A 15,259-nucleotide genomic window follows, 5' to 3' on the forward strand; every position below is an offset into this window, starting at 1 on the left:
TATACAACAATTAATGTTTTCTCTTTCTCTATAAAAAATATTTGTGTCGTAGAAATGACCTTTTGAATGGAACTTCACACGGGGAGGCCTGTGGAGACTTTTGGTTCAGTTTTTATGAATACTGTAGCTGGTTTCAGTCTGAAGTGAAATGTTTCATTTCCTGGATTCAGGGTGGGAGAGAGTTAATCTTGTGATGAGCTGAAATAGAACAAGGTTTTCCCCTTTCTGTTGGCCTGCTCCAAACGTGCTTCAACACCTGTTGGTTAAAAGTGACTTATACTGAAATGAGTACCTTGGATGATAGTATAGTTTCAGTGTTGAAATCAAAGGAAATGTATTAATTGCACTTGCCTTCCCTGTTATGCATTTTCATTTTTCAAACTCTGCCAATTCTGTGCTTTGGCTTTGTGAAATTAGCTTGCCTTTCACCCAGGAGACCGGGGTTCGTGTCACGTTTCCTGAACCCAACTGTCGCTTTCTTCTCTTACTAAACCCAACTGTCCCGTTCTTCTTTTCCTGAACCCAACTGTCCCGTTCTTCTTTTCCTAAACCCAACTGTCCCGTTCTTCTTTTCCTGAACCCAACTGTCCCGTTCTTCTTTTCCTAAACCCAACTGTCCCGTTCTTCTTTTCCTAAACCCAACTGTCCCGTTCTTCTTTTCCTAAACCTAACTGTCCCATTCTTGTCCCGTGTGTCATGGAAACGTACCTTTTTATAAGCCCACTCACAATCTTTTCCTTAACCTAACTGCGTCAAAAGTGACGCCAATAGTCCTGACCCAGCGCGTTTAGATAAAGGAGACTTTTAGTGTTAATAACAACGCCAAAGGCACCTGACCAAGCGTCCGTATTTTACACGATAGGAGTGAGAATGTGTTGATTATACCACAAGTTTTTGTTATTTATCTGCCGATACGCAACACATTCCTCTATCAATATTAAAGATGCAGATTTACTTCAATTTCTTTTAACTCCAAATGTAGGCTAACATTCTAAAATATAGTTTTTTTAGCCATGCTAGTATGGCAGTTAAGGTTGGTCGGTCCACCACTTTGGTACAGACTGAAATATCTCAATATCTATTAGATGGATTTTTAATGTGATTTTGTATCTTAAGGATGTTGTAGTGATCCTCTGGCTTTTCCTCTACTGCCACAGCAGGTCAAATTTCACTTGTCCATTACTTTATTTTATGACCAAATACCTGCAGAACTAATGACATTCCCATCATCCTCATCCCTTTAATTAGCACAGCTTAGCAACATCCACCCTTTTATTGTTTTTACATACATTAAAGGTGCCCTGCCACACGTATTTCATTACTTTGTAGTAATGTCTGAAGTTCTACCATGGACTCTGTAACATTTTTTTGTGGAAAAAATGCCTTGGTTACCTTGTTTCTAGCCATTCTAGCGTGGTATAGAAAGCCTGCAGGAAGACTCAGCTCGATTTTTGCCAGTTCTCATTAATATTCAACGAGCTAAGCTGCTTGACTCTGATTAGCTAACAGCTAGCCAATGAGAGCCTGGCTATCAGCATCCTTTAACAAGCGCAACTGGGCGAGCTCATGAATAGTAATGAGCTCAGACAACATGATGTCAGACCGACCAGCTTTTGTAATTGGCCTGATTTCTCCGCTTATTTCTTTTCAGTGGCTAGAGCTGACAGAGGAGGTAGCAGTTCATTTTCACATTCACGACATAACACAAACACATATGGACCTAACATATTTCAAAAAATGTAAGTAAAAACAGTTTTGTGTGGCAGGGCACCTTTAATGTGACGTGTGGTGTAATTCTGCTTCCTGTTCGCCAGGTGACATTCGGCTCCCAAAGCACAACAGATAGTGTAATTGATTGAAATCAAAAGGGAGCATAAAGAACAGAGGTACGCACACACACACACACACACACACACACACACACACACACACACACACACACACACAGACAATCACATTTAAAAAGGGTATCTGCACCGCGTGCAAGAGTGTTGCCTGTACAGGAAACAAAACTATTTACCTTTGAATGTGTGACATTCTGCACACACACACATTGGTAAATCTTAACAATAGCGGTTTCTCATGTGACAAATTTCACTTCTGTGTTATTACAGCTTGATTTACAGGAACACAAAAACACAAAATGAAGTAACAGCAATATTCAATGTTATTCACAACATATTAAACACATCATTATGAAGGAATGTATCCTATTTATTCTATGTAAAAGAACATTTGTTTTATTTGAATGCCATGAAAACCAAATTAATAATTCCCAAAGCATATTACATAAAAATACAAAAAGTAACAAGAAAGCCAAGCATTGATAAACACAAATCGGTAAAGAATTTAATAAATCAAATACAAGTTGCAGGTTCCCAAATCTTAAACTGAATACTATGAAATGTTTTGTTATGAATAATTTCAACTGAGCAGATTGATATCAAGGCACAAAGTTTGGGGACTACTTAACATTTTCATAGATAGTGGTGGTAGTCAATGCATCATGGGAGGGCTGGTGGCTCAGATCTGGTGTGTCTCTGGATTCTCCTGCATGATTAGATTGAGAACAGGAGAGATTAGTTACTGTTCTCAGAATTATAATAATCAATAGGTCCTGTATAACATATTTAATCTTATTGTTTTGTGGCATTTTTCATGTTTTCTTACTGTTCTGTTTTTCAGATTACACCTTCATCAGGACGTCTGCAGAGTGCCTCTGCTTTTGAACATTAGTCCGGGGAGTCTGCTCTATATTTTCTACTGCACAAGAGGCGTGATCAACGGGCATAGTTCAAATGACTCTGTACGCAATTGGATAGTCCTTCAACCAATCAGACCAACGATCTGGGTGACGTAGCAGCGGCATCAATGGGTTGCTGCGCTTTGGTGGCTGGCTTGTTGAATGTAAACAAAAAGCAGCATGGTCGCTTCTCTATTGTCATCGTGTTAAACCCGCCAACAGAGCACCAGGTGGATAAGCCAGTTTGTGATTGGTTCCCGCAAATTTGTAACGGAAGCAGGATAGATAAACGTACAAGTTTCCAGCCTGAGCTGCAGGGTGAAATTAAATCACCGGCAGATCGGGCTGGGTTTACCCAGTCTAATAAAGATTTGGAAAGCATGTGGAATAGCATTGTTGCTGCACAACACTATACATTTTTCTTATACTTGTGTCATTCCGTGTAACATTACTCTCACCCTCACCTATAACATAATACAGAATTAAGTCTTAATGATACAAAGATAGGCATTTTGTTAATAGCAGTAAGAAATATGAGCTGTACAATATGAACACAGGTTTCTTAGGTCAGTGTAGTATAGATGTATTAAATTAATGAAAAATGTCACACTCATAACATTTTCCAAATCAGTTTGCAACTCTTTCTTTGGCTTCCCTGCATGATGGCATTTTGATGAAATTAGTTTATGTTTTTGGAGTCACAGTCATGTGGCATATGGCATATTTATACAACATCTCACCTTTACACCCTCGCATTGATACAATGGATAAAATGATCACTATGATGACAAATGGCACAATCCCAGCTGCAAAGTACATGTAGATCATCCATAGATTGTCTCTGGGTGATTCAGGATCCAAAACCATTATTTCTGCAATAAAAAGAAGTTTGACTCAATTAAATCAGATTAATATTAAGACATGGAAAGCATGTGGAATAGCAGTGTAGCACTAACACTATATATAAACTTTTCTTACTTGTGTCATTCTGTGTAACATTATTCTCACCATATATACCTATAACAAATAGACATTTTGTTAATGGCAGTTATAAATATGAGCTGTACAATGTGAACACAGGTTTCTTAGGTCAGTTTAGTTTAGATGTATTAAATTAGTAAAAATGTTACACTCACCATCGACAGAGACGTAGATCTTATGACTCACACTGTCTCCAGTTTGACACCGATACTCACCTGAGTCGTTTCTGAGTATTTTTTGGAAGATCAAATACGATATCCCTTCTAAAGGCTTTAAAGGTGTCCACCTTGTTTTAATGTGACTGCTACTGCTGACATCAACAGGGACAGGTGTAGTTGTCTCATATTTATACCAGGAGATTCTCGGTGGGGAATTGTTGCAGAAAGCAACTGGGCAGTTAATCTGAAGGTCTTTCCCAGGGACAGCTTCATAAACCGTGCTGCGACGTACTCTAATTTCTATGTCACAAGTTGAATTCTGACCTGCAAATGGAAAATAACAAAAAACATACAGATTAGGAAAGATTGGACAATTTATCCACACTTGATGGAAAGTCTAAAACCAGCTGATGATGACATAATCAGAAAGCAGTGAAAGGTGATCTAACATTTTCAAAATCAGTCTAGGAATGAGACAGAAAAGAATGAGATCACAGATGAAGTTTTTAATGCTGCAGCTGCTGCCATCAAACCTAACTTTAGGTCACAAGTCATTTGTGGTATCTTTGTGGTGAAAGCACTTTTTTTGTTTAGTGAGACCTAAAATCTTCCAAATTCAAATGTTTGTTTATACATTATGTAATTATGTATGTATTTATTCTAACCAAAATCTTTTTCATCAACCATCTACACATATTTATAAAGATCCTCTCAAGGTGCAAACAATGAACTACAGTCTGCATTATAGCAGCAGACCCATTTTACAACTTCCATTTTACAAAGCCAATTATGTCGGTTGTTTTCTTTATTTTTTACACAGTTAGGCTTTACGTTTATGACATGGTTGCTCATGTCTTTTACTTTTTTCTACATAGGAAATAAATAGACTCTAACTACATTCACGTCCAATCTATTTCCTTGTTGAGTTCTAATGCTGCACCATTGAGTCTTTGGGTGTGTCTGTACGCCTGCTCTGGATTTTATGTGTGAGGTATAATAAGTGTATTTCAAACCTTTTCACTCTTTATAACCTTTAACATGCAAAACATTATTTCATGCTACAATCTAACTTTACTGTAAGGGCACACTATTGATATCTTCCTTTGTATTTTTGTACTACGTATGTGTGCGTGGATGTCATATGTCTGTGTGCCTATGTGTATGTATGTTGTGTATAAGCTATTGGACACCTTAATTTCCTTCTGGATAAATAAAGTATCTCTATCTCTATCTGTCTATCTCTATCTATCTATTTATCTGATTCCTATTCGTAAATGCGTTACTTAACAAAAGAGAAACAAAGACCTGCTCAGATTGAGAGTGAGCGATGTACAGTAGATAGAATAACAAAAACTTACTATCAGCATCCAAAGTGAGGAAGAGAGCCGCTAAGATGGACACATGAAGGGTGGTCAGGCAGTAGTCAAGTCTCATGGTGGGAACACTCAAAAACCAGCTATTGTCTCTTGTCACTTGTGTAGAACAGCTATCACTGTCTGCTCTAGATACTACAGTGGTGTACTTTACTTCCTGCTTTCGGTGGTCTTTGGCGTATGCATACCCCCATTACACTTAATAGTATGCACAACAGTAAACACATCATTTTGAAGAAATGTATCAATTAATCATTTAATTTGGTCAATGTAAAAATGTACATGTTCATTTTAAGGCCACGAGAATCACATTAATCATTCACAAAGCATATTACATAAAAATACAAAACATAACAGCAAAGCCAAGCATTGATAAACAAGTATCAGTATGTGAATAAATGAGATACAATGTGCAGGTTACAAAATCTTGAAATGAATACTATGAAATGTTTTGATATGAATGATTTTAACTGAGCAGATTGATATCAAGGCACAGACATGGAGACTACTAATCATTTTCATAGATATGAGTGGGAGGCAATGCATCATGGGAGGGCTGGCAGCTCAGATCTGGTGTGTCCCTGGATTCTCCTGCATGATTAGATTGAGAACAGGAGAGATTAGTTACTGTTCTCAGAATGATTATAGTAATGTTATATAGTATGTCCTGTATTATATATTTGTTATTAATCTTTTGTGGCATTTTTTCATGTTTTTTTTTTTTTTAGATTAGACCTTCATCAGGACGTCTGCAGAGTGCCTCTGCTGCTGAACAATCACTGTATGTAAAGATCAAAACTCCTCACCTTTACTCCCGCATCTTGATGCAACACATAAAGTTAGCATTATGAGGACAAACACCATGAGTCCGACACCACGGTACACATATGGCCAGAAAGTGTCTTCTGGGCTCTCTGCAAGATAAAAGAGGACATTTGACTCAGCCTCAATAAAGAATGTAAGCCATATAATGCATGTGAAATGGCGATATCACTGTGAGAGAGTGAATTCAGCATCTGTACAGTCCAGTATAATCCATGCTGTGCAGAAGGATCACTCACCATGGACAGAGACGCTGATCTCAGGACTCATACTGCCTCCCACTTTACACTGATACACACCTGAGTCACTTGTGCGTATTTTTTCAAAGACCAAAAACGATATCCCTTCTAAATGCTTTACAAGTTTACACTCTGTTTTAATGTGACTGCAGCTTTTGACAGGGACACGTTTAGTTTCCCCAACTTTATACCAGGAGACTGTCGGTTGTGAATTGTTGCAAAAAGCAACTGTGCAGTTAATCCGAAGGTCTTCTCCAAGGAGAGCTTTATAAACTGTGCTGCCTACTTTAATTTCAACTTTACAATTTGAAACTTCACCTGCAAAAGAAAAAAATGACAGAAGATTAGAAATGACTGGGGCAATGTGATACCAGCTGATGATGACAAAATATGAAAGCGATGCAAAGTGACATTTTCAAAATCAGTCTGCAGGAGTAGAAAAGAAAAGAATCAGAGCACAGAAAAAAGTTTGAAATGTTGCAGCTGCTGCCATCAAACTTTCAATTCAGGTCAGCAAATCATGTGTGATATTTCTGTGGTTAAAGCACTTTTTTTTGCATTGGGTTCTGTGCGACCTTAAATCTTCTAAATTAAAAATGTTTAACCCTCCTGTTGTCCTCGGGTCAAATATGACCCATTTTCAAAGTTTCTATATATCAGAAATTTGGATTTCTTTCAACCATATTGTCAAAAAGATAACGTGGGTGGTTCCATACAACGCTCTTTACAAGTAAAATAAATGGTCAGTTCACTGTTCTCATTGGATTTGGGTGTTTTATTAAATCTTATAGTATTTGAAAAAAAAAAATGTCGAAAAAAGCGGCAAAACGTTTTTAAAAAGCACAAAAACGCAACAAAAACGTCGGAAAAAGTGACAAAAACATCAGGACAAGAGTCAGGAAAAGCGTAGAAATACAAAAAGTTGCATGGGCGATGGGAAGACGACACAAGGGTTAAGTTTACACTACTTAATGTTAGAGTTTGGGTGTTGAAGCCATGGTTGGGATCAGGGTCTGCCAATGAATCTTAATGAAGGAGAGGAAACTTGTGAGAAAGTGATGCCAAGTATGAAGCTAGAACAGTGACCAAGAGGCTTAATTTCACAGCAAAAGACCTGCCCCAATGTCTTTGATGGCGATCCTACCTTATTACAAAGCTGTTCTGCCATGCAGTATGTAGCCTGCTTTTTACTTGTAATCGTTATTCTCAGAATAAAAATGACACAAGTGGATCAAGAAACAGCTAAATCTTTGACATTTTTACTTGCTGGAATGGTTGTATGAGAAGAATGGCTAATATTTTCCATCAACCATCTAAAGATGCTCCATAAAGATCCTCCTGAGGTGCAAACGATGAGCTAAAGTTACTACGTTATAGCATCAAAGACCCAATTTTAACAGGAAGTCATTGGGTTTTCTTTAGGTTTTTTTCACAGAGTAAAATCTTATGTCTTTTACTTTTTCCCTTTTATAGGAATTAAACCAAAAACATTCATATTCAGTCTAGTTTATTGACTACTTTACTTCCCTGTCAAGTTTTGAACGCTGCGCTGTTGAGTCTTTGAGTGTCTGTACGCCTGCCCTGGATTTTATGTGCGAGGTATAATACGTGTATTTAAAACCTTTTCAGTCTTTATAATCTTTAACATGCAAAACATTGTTTAACTTCTTCCTATTCTTGAACCCGTTAATTAACAAAATAGAAACAAAGACCGGCTCAGATTGAGAGTGAGCGATGTACGGTAGATAGAATAACAAAAACTTACTATCAGCATCCAAAGGGAGGAAGAGAGCCGCTAAGGTGGACACATGAAGGATGGTCAGGCAGTAGTTAAGTCTCATGGTGGGAACCAGCTGCTGTATCCACTAGAGTCAAACAGCTATCACTGTAGGGCTGCTCTAAAGATCACAGTGGTTTACTTAACTTCCTGCTTTTGATTACCCTGCATATGCATACCCCCATTACACTCAACATACATATCAAAGCCCAAAAAGGACATTTTAGACACACACACACACACACACACACACACCTTTTTTTTTAACCTCGTTACATCTGAAAGTCTGGTGGTTTTCTAGTAAACATTTTTGCTTCCATCGTATTAGATTGTTTTACAGAAAAAACGGTACAAAAGCGACTCAGCAGTGATGGCGTCATATAATCTTAATTCAAATCAAACAGTCATGGTTACATATTATTTGATTACACATTATGCTATTTGATTGCACATAAGTTAAATGAAATAACAATTATAAAAGTTTTTGAAAAGCAAAACTACAGAAGTTCATTCGTCATTCACATAGTCAGAAAGTGTGCTAATAGTGGCTGTGATATACAATCTGTCAGCCCATAAAACCATTACTGTTATCAGATGTGATGTCACTCGTCAGAGTGAATTCAAGTCATGGATGGTCACAGTTTGAACCGTCAGTGAGTGCATGCCACAAAACATTCAAAGCAAGATCACAAACAAATCCTCTTTAGTTGAAGACAGTTTGCAAATATTCTGTAAAAAAAAAACACATTTAGTTTGGTTAGAGATGGTGCTGCGTTTAGCCTCTAATGTTGTAGAATTAAAGATAGAGGACTTCTTAGCATGGTTTCAGCCCTTTTCCCACTTGCATGTTAGAGGATAAGGCTGGTGTAGTTCTATATTTTTCTTACTGTCAACAAATCCAATGAAATACCAAAAACGTTAGTTTATTTTGTAATACTGTCTGACTCCCCATCCTGCCTGTGGCACTTGACCCCAAGCTCATTGGTTCTTAAGAAGACAAAACTTTAAGAATGAAGCACAAATATATAGTTTCATTTTTGAAAAGTAATTTCCTAAAACAGCTGGTGTAGAGGCACTGCAGGTTTTAACAGACATTACTCACACAGGAGTAAAAAAGTGATTTGTTAGACTATTTTCAGCTGCAGATTAATACACACTTGGTCCATTTGTGAGTATTTGTGTCAGCAGGATGGTGAATGTGGGAGTCAAAATAAACTAGAGTGAGTGTGTGTGTGTGTGTGTGTGTGTGTGTGTGTGTGTGTTCATGGTAAAGAAACATGTCACCCAGTGCAACAGGGAGGTTCCTCAATGTGTTTTTAGAAGTTCACATAAGTTATATCAGGTTTTAGACACACAGACAATATGTGTTAGTAGGATCAATTCAATCTTGTTGGTCTTTTTTTATGGGATTTGTTGTACAATAACAAAACCAGTATCACCAGCCTTACCCTTTAACTTGTCTGCTCTCAGACAATTTATGATATCAGAGCGAGTGTTGGATCAGCGCATCTGCAGTTTCAGCCTGGTCTCACAGAATTCCGTGAAATGATCACGAACTGTTAACAGCGCATTACGTGGTGGTGGGACGGAATTCCGTGTGGCCACCACGGAAAACAATGCCAAAGTAAAGTCAATGAGGAGATGACGTAGCATTAAGAGTGACAACGGTAGCAAATAGTATGAAAGGCCGAATATCTGCATAAGGAGGTTGGTTTGGGTGGTGGATGGGTCAAATAACACAGGACTTTCACCCAGGAGACCGGGGATCGTGTTCCGCGTGTCAGAATTCCTAAACCCAACTGTCCGTTGTTCTTTTCCTAAACCCAACCCGTTGGGTTTCTGACTTTTAAGGGGCCGTGTTAATTTCACGGAATGCTTCCGTGGGCCCATCACGGAATTTTCGCCGATTCCGTGACACTGCCACAGATTTTGAGTTAAGGGGCCGTGTTCATTTCACGGAATTCTGTGAGATCAGGTTGGCAGTTTGGTCGCTCACAGCCTCGTATATTTGAAGAAATCCTGCAACATGGCTCCAGCGGGATAATGTCAATAACATTTCCGTGAAAGCAAAATGATAAGGTTTTACTGTTTGATGATGCAAACAAGGCAACCTTATAGCAAAACATTATAGGTACCTTGTTGTCTTTGGGCCTCTGGCTGAATTGAAATGGAGTGGAGACCACTTGGTTACATTCCATTTTAATTTGGCATGTTTAGGGTGTACCCATTCTTATTGGTACATGATGACATCACAAATTCCCAGCACAGCTCCCCCTAGCCAAACTTCACCTTGAGCAGACGTCTAATCAGTCAGAGTGAAAAACACCTGTGCTGGTGTGCAGGGACCAGATGGAGATGCAAATTTTAGCAAAGGGCAAATCTTTAGAGTCTCAGGTAGATGTCCGGTTTTATTTTCCTCATGTTGTGATAAGAGAGCGTTTTTTTTTTTACAAAAACACAAATGGAAAAAACGTTGCCTGTCCAGGGCGAGTTTTCTGTATATCTCCTTTTAAATCGCTCTGCTGAGCTCCTCTGGGATGTACCAGTTTGAAACGTGGTCCTCGCCCTATTTACTCTCTCCAACATCAAAGACGCACATTACTCCGGCTAATGTGAGTTGTCGTCCACTTAGAAGTAATTTATATTGGGTGATGGGTCTTTAACACGGATAGCCGCATACTCTGAAGTCTCCTCCTGTTGTCTCCGTGGCGGCCGAGCAGCAGCCCCCGCTGGAAGCTGATGGTTGAGAGCAGCATACACAATAGAACTCCCCTCTTCCTCATTGTCTCTTGGTGTTGGCAGCTCATTGGGTTGTGAGGGCGATGTAATCCTCCGGGTGGACCTCCGAGATGGCGGCGCAGAGGGGGTTCCTCTTGGCGAGGGCTGGATGCTGGCGTGTGGGAAGGGTTGCTCGACCATGGGGATCGCCATGTACTGAAAACATCCCAAAAAAAAAGCATTTTGCAGTAAAGTGTTAAAAATGGGGAAAATGGGATGGACTGTAAGTTTGAAATATATACTCGTCTTACCTGACTTTCAGTTTGTAACTCTTTCTTTGGCTTCCCTGCATGATGGCATTTTGATGAAATTAGTTTATGTTTTTGGAGTCACAGTCATGTGGCATATGGCATATTTATACAACATCTCACCTTTACACCCTCGCATTGATACAATGGATAAAATGATCACTATGATGACAAATGGCACAATCCCAGCTGCAAAGTACATGTATATCCATAGATTGTCTCTGGGTGATTCAGGATCCAAAACCATTATTTCTGCAATAAAAAGAAGTTTGACTCAATTAAATCAGATTAATATTAAGACATGGAAAGCATGTGGAATAGCAGTGTAGCACTAACACTATATATAAACTTTTCTTACTTGTGTCATTCTGTGTAACATTATTCTCACCATATATACCTATAACAAATAGACATTTTGTTAATGGCAGTTATAAATATGAGCTGTACAATGTGAACACAGGTTTCTTAGGTCAGTTTAGTTTAGATGTATTAAATTAGTAAAAATGTTACACTCACCATCGACAGAGACGTTGATCTTATGACTCACACTGTCTCCAGTTTGACACCGATACTCACCTGAGTCGTTTCTGAGTATTTTTTGGAAGATCAAATACGATATCCCTTCTAAAGGCTTTAAAGGTGTCCACCTTGTTTTAATGTGACTGCTACTGCTGACATCAACAGGGACAGGTGTAGTTGTCTCATATTTATACCAGGAGACTGTCGGTGGGGAATTGTTGCAGAAAGCAACTGGGCAGTTAATCTGAAGGTCTTTCCCAGGGACAGCTTCATAAACCGTGCTGCGACGTACTCTAATTTCTATGTCACAAGTTGAATTCTGACCTGCAAAAGGAAAATGACACAAACCAAATACAGAATAGGTTAATTCATGTTTACTTTACAGTTTATTGTAATGGAACAATTGAATCTGATACCAGCTTAATGACGAAAGAATATGACATTAGATATTGAAAACAGTGTAGCACTATATATTGTACAATAAAATGTTTTTTAATCATGTTTTCTGCAGGTTACAAAGTTTAAGGCCTTTTCAATACCACATACAGAGTATACAGAGTATAGAATACAATTTCATACCTGTTTGGCACACACCAGCCAAAATAACTCAATTATATTATATTTTTTCAGTACTTTGTAGCAGCATATGACAATAATTCCCAGTGATATAATCAATTAAATTCACACAACCTGGACCCAGATAAGCAGAGGGAAAATGGATGGATTCACCAATTAAAAATTAATAATTTATTTAAGTACATTCATTTTTTTGCCAGTAATCATCACTTGCCAATTATGGGTGGATGAGCGTATATAGCTGTAGCTAGCAGTATTACCAACTAACATTACTGTTCACTGCAGGCAAGAGAAAACATTTAAGACTTTTGAATAAATTGAAGTTTTTAATGCATTCTAGGGCTAACTAAGACTTTGCAAGACCTGAAGCGAACGGTCCAGGGGAGTTGTTACACTGGTTAAAGGACACCTAACATTTGAAATACACAAGTAGGGTTGGGCATCGTTTGGATTTTAATAATTCTAATTCTGATTCCAATTCCGATTCTTCCTTTCGATTCCGGTTCTTATCGATTCTCAATTCCGATTCTTTGAGGGGTGGAGTTGAAACGGGTCACATGCCTATTTTCACAAATAAGAGGAGAATACGTTTTATTTTGATTTAATGGTGGTTTGCACTTTTATAGGCCTTTTTCAATGTAAAATAAAGCCACACCAGAGCGCTGCTTACTGTGCTGGCGGCAAGGCTGCAACACAACAAGCGCCTGGCCGCTACGGAAACCAAAACTTATGCATATTAAATTGGGAAGCTATGATCGGATTTGAAACCAAATCCTAAAACGATTCCAAACGATTCCAATAAAGAAACGATTCCACTGGAATCGTAATTTTTGAAACGATTCCAAGTAGGAATCGGTTCTCAATGCCCGATCCTACACAAAAGTAGCCTTTCTTAGTAATATTGTGAAAGGAAGGAAAAAGTACCATCAACGTGATGCAAATCTTAGTACGGTAAAAATTCTAACTAAAAAAACACACACTGAAACTGGCATTTCATTTTGTGATAAATGGAAACACAATTTGCATGAGAAGGAAGTGAGAATGATCCCCATCTGACGTACTGCGTCTCGATGGAAACTTTAAACCCACATATCTGAATTTCACCCTGATAATCCCCAATTTACTTTGCATAAATCACTGAAAACTGCAACACATGTTCCACTGTTCATGAACGTTGAGTTCAATTCAAGCTCTGTTCTGGAGCTTTCAGACATCACAGTATTAAAATGCTTGGAAAAAACTGAAAATCTAAACATCTATAGTTCCATGACAACTGGGTTTGTCGCTATGAAAAATATGTATCTGCAAAAAAAAAAAAAACTGACTTTGTTTTTAAACCAATGGGTTTTTAAAGGCTTATTTTGGCATTTTTAATAAGTTAACTATACTGGTGTAACATGTGCATAGTGGTAATGGATAATTATGCTTTTTCTATGAACAAAGTCCATTTATAAATGTTGGTGCCACCAACTGCCACCAACATGAGTCACTATTAAATAATACCTCCTCTGGCCTCAAACCACAAAGAAACATTAAAGGAAACCACAGAATTGTAGACAAATATGTGAATGACACTGTGGTCGGTGGCAGTAAATAAAGTAATTCACACAGCACATATAGCTTTTTTTACAATAAGAAATCACGCCACTCCTGTTGCCAGGACATACTGCAAACGGAAATGTATAGAAACAAGGAACGTGAAGTGGGTAGATGACTGATGAAGCTAATGAGTAAGCTCCAGAAAAATAGATTTTAGTTGTTCCATGTTTTTGAAAAATATTTCTGCCTTTTTATTTATTTTTGTGTAAAAACTCTTAAATGTTTCCATCAAGCTCCCACACGTATGAAAAACATCCTCCTGTTAACCGAAAGTATTTTCAACATCTGAAACCGACATTATAAAATTAGTTTTACGTGTCAGTTGAACATACATTCAAGATATATATATATGACGTACTTTTAAAGACAATTATATAATAAGATTATTATGTGGCATGATCAAGGAAGAATAACATAATCCTAATATCGGTTAAAACTTTCACAACAAACTGAGCCACTTGTTGGGTTTGGGAAATAACTGTATACGCCAACTTCGTCCTTTTAAAAACTGTATATAAGCTGCCTGCATACTTAGCAGTTGTATTTTAAATCTAAATCCTGTGTAGACATGTACACAGCACTTTAGAATTCATGACCTACACAGAAATCAGGCCTCCAACCTTTACCAGGGTATTTGGATAATGGTCACAAATACTGAGACAGGACAATATGCAAAAACAATAAGAACCTACTGTCAGCATTTAAGGTGAGAAGCAGCCCTGCCAAGATGGACACATGCAGGATGGTCCAGCGGTGATAAGGCCTCATGATGGGAACACTCAGAAAACCTCCAGTCATCTCGCAATCGCAGCCAATCCAAGTGAGAAATGTTCCTCTGAGCACATCGTTATTTGGCTAAACAAAACTGAGAAGTGCTGAAGCCGAGGTTGGATTTAGTTAGCAACATGCTGCTTCCTCTTTCTACTCGCTCCTTTCTACCTCTGCCTCTTTTCCTTTTAAAGAATAGGGGCTGCGAGTGCACTGGAGGGGAGCGGAGGGTGTGGGTGGTCTTGCTTCTCTAAATGTTGCAGGTCCAATGCTGCAAAACATCTCAGATTAGGGGGTTCCCCCAGTCTTAGGCGCTGACCCGGCTACAATACAGCAATAGCAAAGATCTAATGCTTTACTACAATCTTTCTCTTTCACGTTACCTTTCTTTTCATTTCCGAGTCTTGTTTCAGTCTGTGCACCTTGACAGCGACTTCATCATTTCTTGGCAGTGTCTGTGGTTCACCCTCTTCAAGCTGACTTCCTCTCTTTCTCCCTTTCTTTTAACTTCACCGTCTGCCTTTCTTGCAAACTTGTGCGACCTTGTGCACAGCAGTGCGGTTTCAGAGGATGCACAGTGCGCTGAAGGGGAGATGGGGATGCTGTGGCCTCTTTTAATGCCCACTCTGTGTGTGTGTGTGTGTGTGTGTGTGTGTGTGTGGTTGCTATCGGGCAACA

General features: G+C 38.5%; 2 protein-coding genes and 1 long non-coding RNA gene across 3 annotated transcripts; 1 reads left to right on the forward strand and 2 right to left on the reverse strand.

Moving 5' to 3' along the window:
• The first annotated feature begins 2,053 nt into the window (after positions 1 to 2,053).
• On the forward strand, positions 2,054 to 5,789 carry LOC118494491. Its single transcript, XR_004896651.1, has 3 exons — positions 2,054 to 2,406; positions 5,637 to 5,641; positions 5,731 to 5,789. It is a non-coding gene; the product is annotated as an uncharacterized LOC118494491 (long non-coding RNA).
• LOC116044742 (B- and T-lymphocyte attenuator-like) lies at positions 3,072 to 5,339 on the reverse strand. The gene is made up of 3 exons (XM_031292179.2): positions 5,241 to 5,339; positions 3,880 to 4,206; positions 3,072 to 3,207 (listed from the first exon to the last, which is right to left on the reverse strand). Exons 1-3 carry the CDS (start codon positions 5,314 to 5,316, stop codon positions 3,104 to 3,106), a joined length of 507 nt encoding a protein of 168 aa, XP_031148039.2. The 5' UTR covers positions 5,317 to 5,339; the 3' UTR covers positions 3,072 to 3,103.
• Positions 5,790 to 9,997: 4,208 nt separating the features above from the next.
• LOC116044743 (B- and T-lymphocyte attenuator-like) lies at positions 9,998 to 15,083 on the reverse strand. The gene is made up of 6 exons (XM_031292180.2): positions 14,506 to 15,083; positions 11,630 to 11,962; positions 11,469 to 11,516; positions 11,243 to 11,371; positions 11,123 to 11,157; positions 9,998 to 11,027 (listed from the first exon to the last, which is right to left on the reverse strand). Exons 1-6 carry the CDS (start codon positions 14,609 to 14,611, stop codon positions 10,722 to 10,724), a joined length of 957 nt encoding a protein of 318 aa, XP_031148040.1. The 5' UTR covers positions 14,612 to 15,083; the 3' UTR covers positions 9,998 to 10,721.
• Positions 15,084 to 15,259: the final 176 nt, after the last annotated feature.

This window comes from Sander lucioperca, chromosome 24 (assembly GCF_008315115.2).
Source record: "Sander lucioperca isolate FBNREF2018 chromosome 24, SLUC_FBN_1.2, whole genome shotgun sequence".
In the NCBI taxonomy this organism is placed as follows: domain Eukaryota; kingdom Metazoa; phylum Chordata; class Actinopteri; order Perciformes; family Percidae; genus Sander; species Sander lucioperca.

What these genes read in the sequence shown, in the direction of transcription:
- LOC116044742 (XM_031292179.2), bottom strand. Translation starts at nt 5,316, where the DNA reads ATGAGACTTGACTACTGCCTGACCACCCTTCATGTGTCCATCTTAGCG. An exon ending in CCTCACTTTGGATGCTGATA is followed by an intron (nt 4,207 to 5,240) that starts GTAAGTTTTTGT and finishes TTCCATTTGCAG; the next exon opens with GTCAGAATTCAACTTGTGAC. An exon ending in GATCTACGTCTCTGTCGATG is followed by an intron (nt 3,208 to 3,879) that starts GTGAGTGTAACA and finishes ATTATGTTATAG; the next exon opens with GTGAGGGTGAGAGTAATGTT.
- LOC116044743 (XM_031292180.2), bottom strand. Translation starts at nt 14,611, where the DNA reads ATGACTGGAGGTTTTCTGAGTGTTCCCATCATGAGGCCTTATCACCGC. An exon ending in TCTCACCTTAAATGCTGACA is followed by an intron (nt 11,963 to 14,505) that starts GTAGGTTCTTAT and finishes TTCCTTTTGCAG; the next exon opens with GTCAGAATTCAACTTGTGAC. An exon ending in CGTCTCTGTCGATGGTGAGT is followed by an intron (nt 11,517 to 11,629) that starts GTAACATTTTTA and finishes TATTTGTTATAG; the next exon opens with GTATATATGGTGAGAATAAT.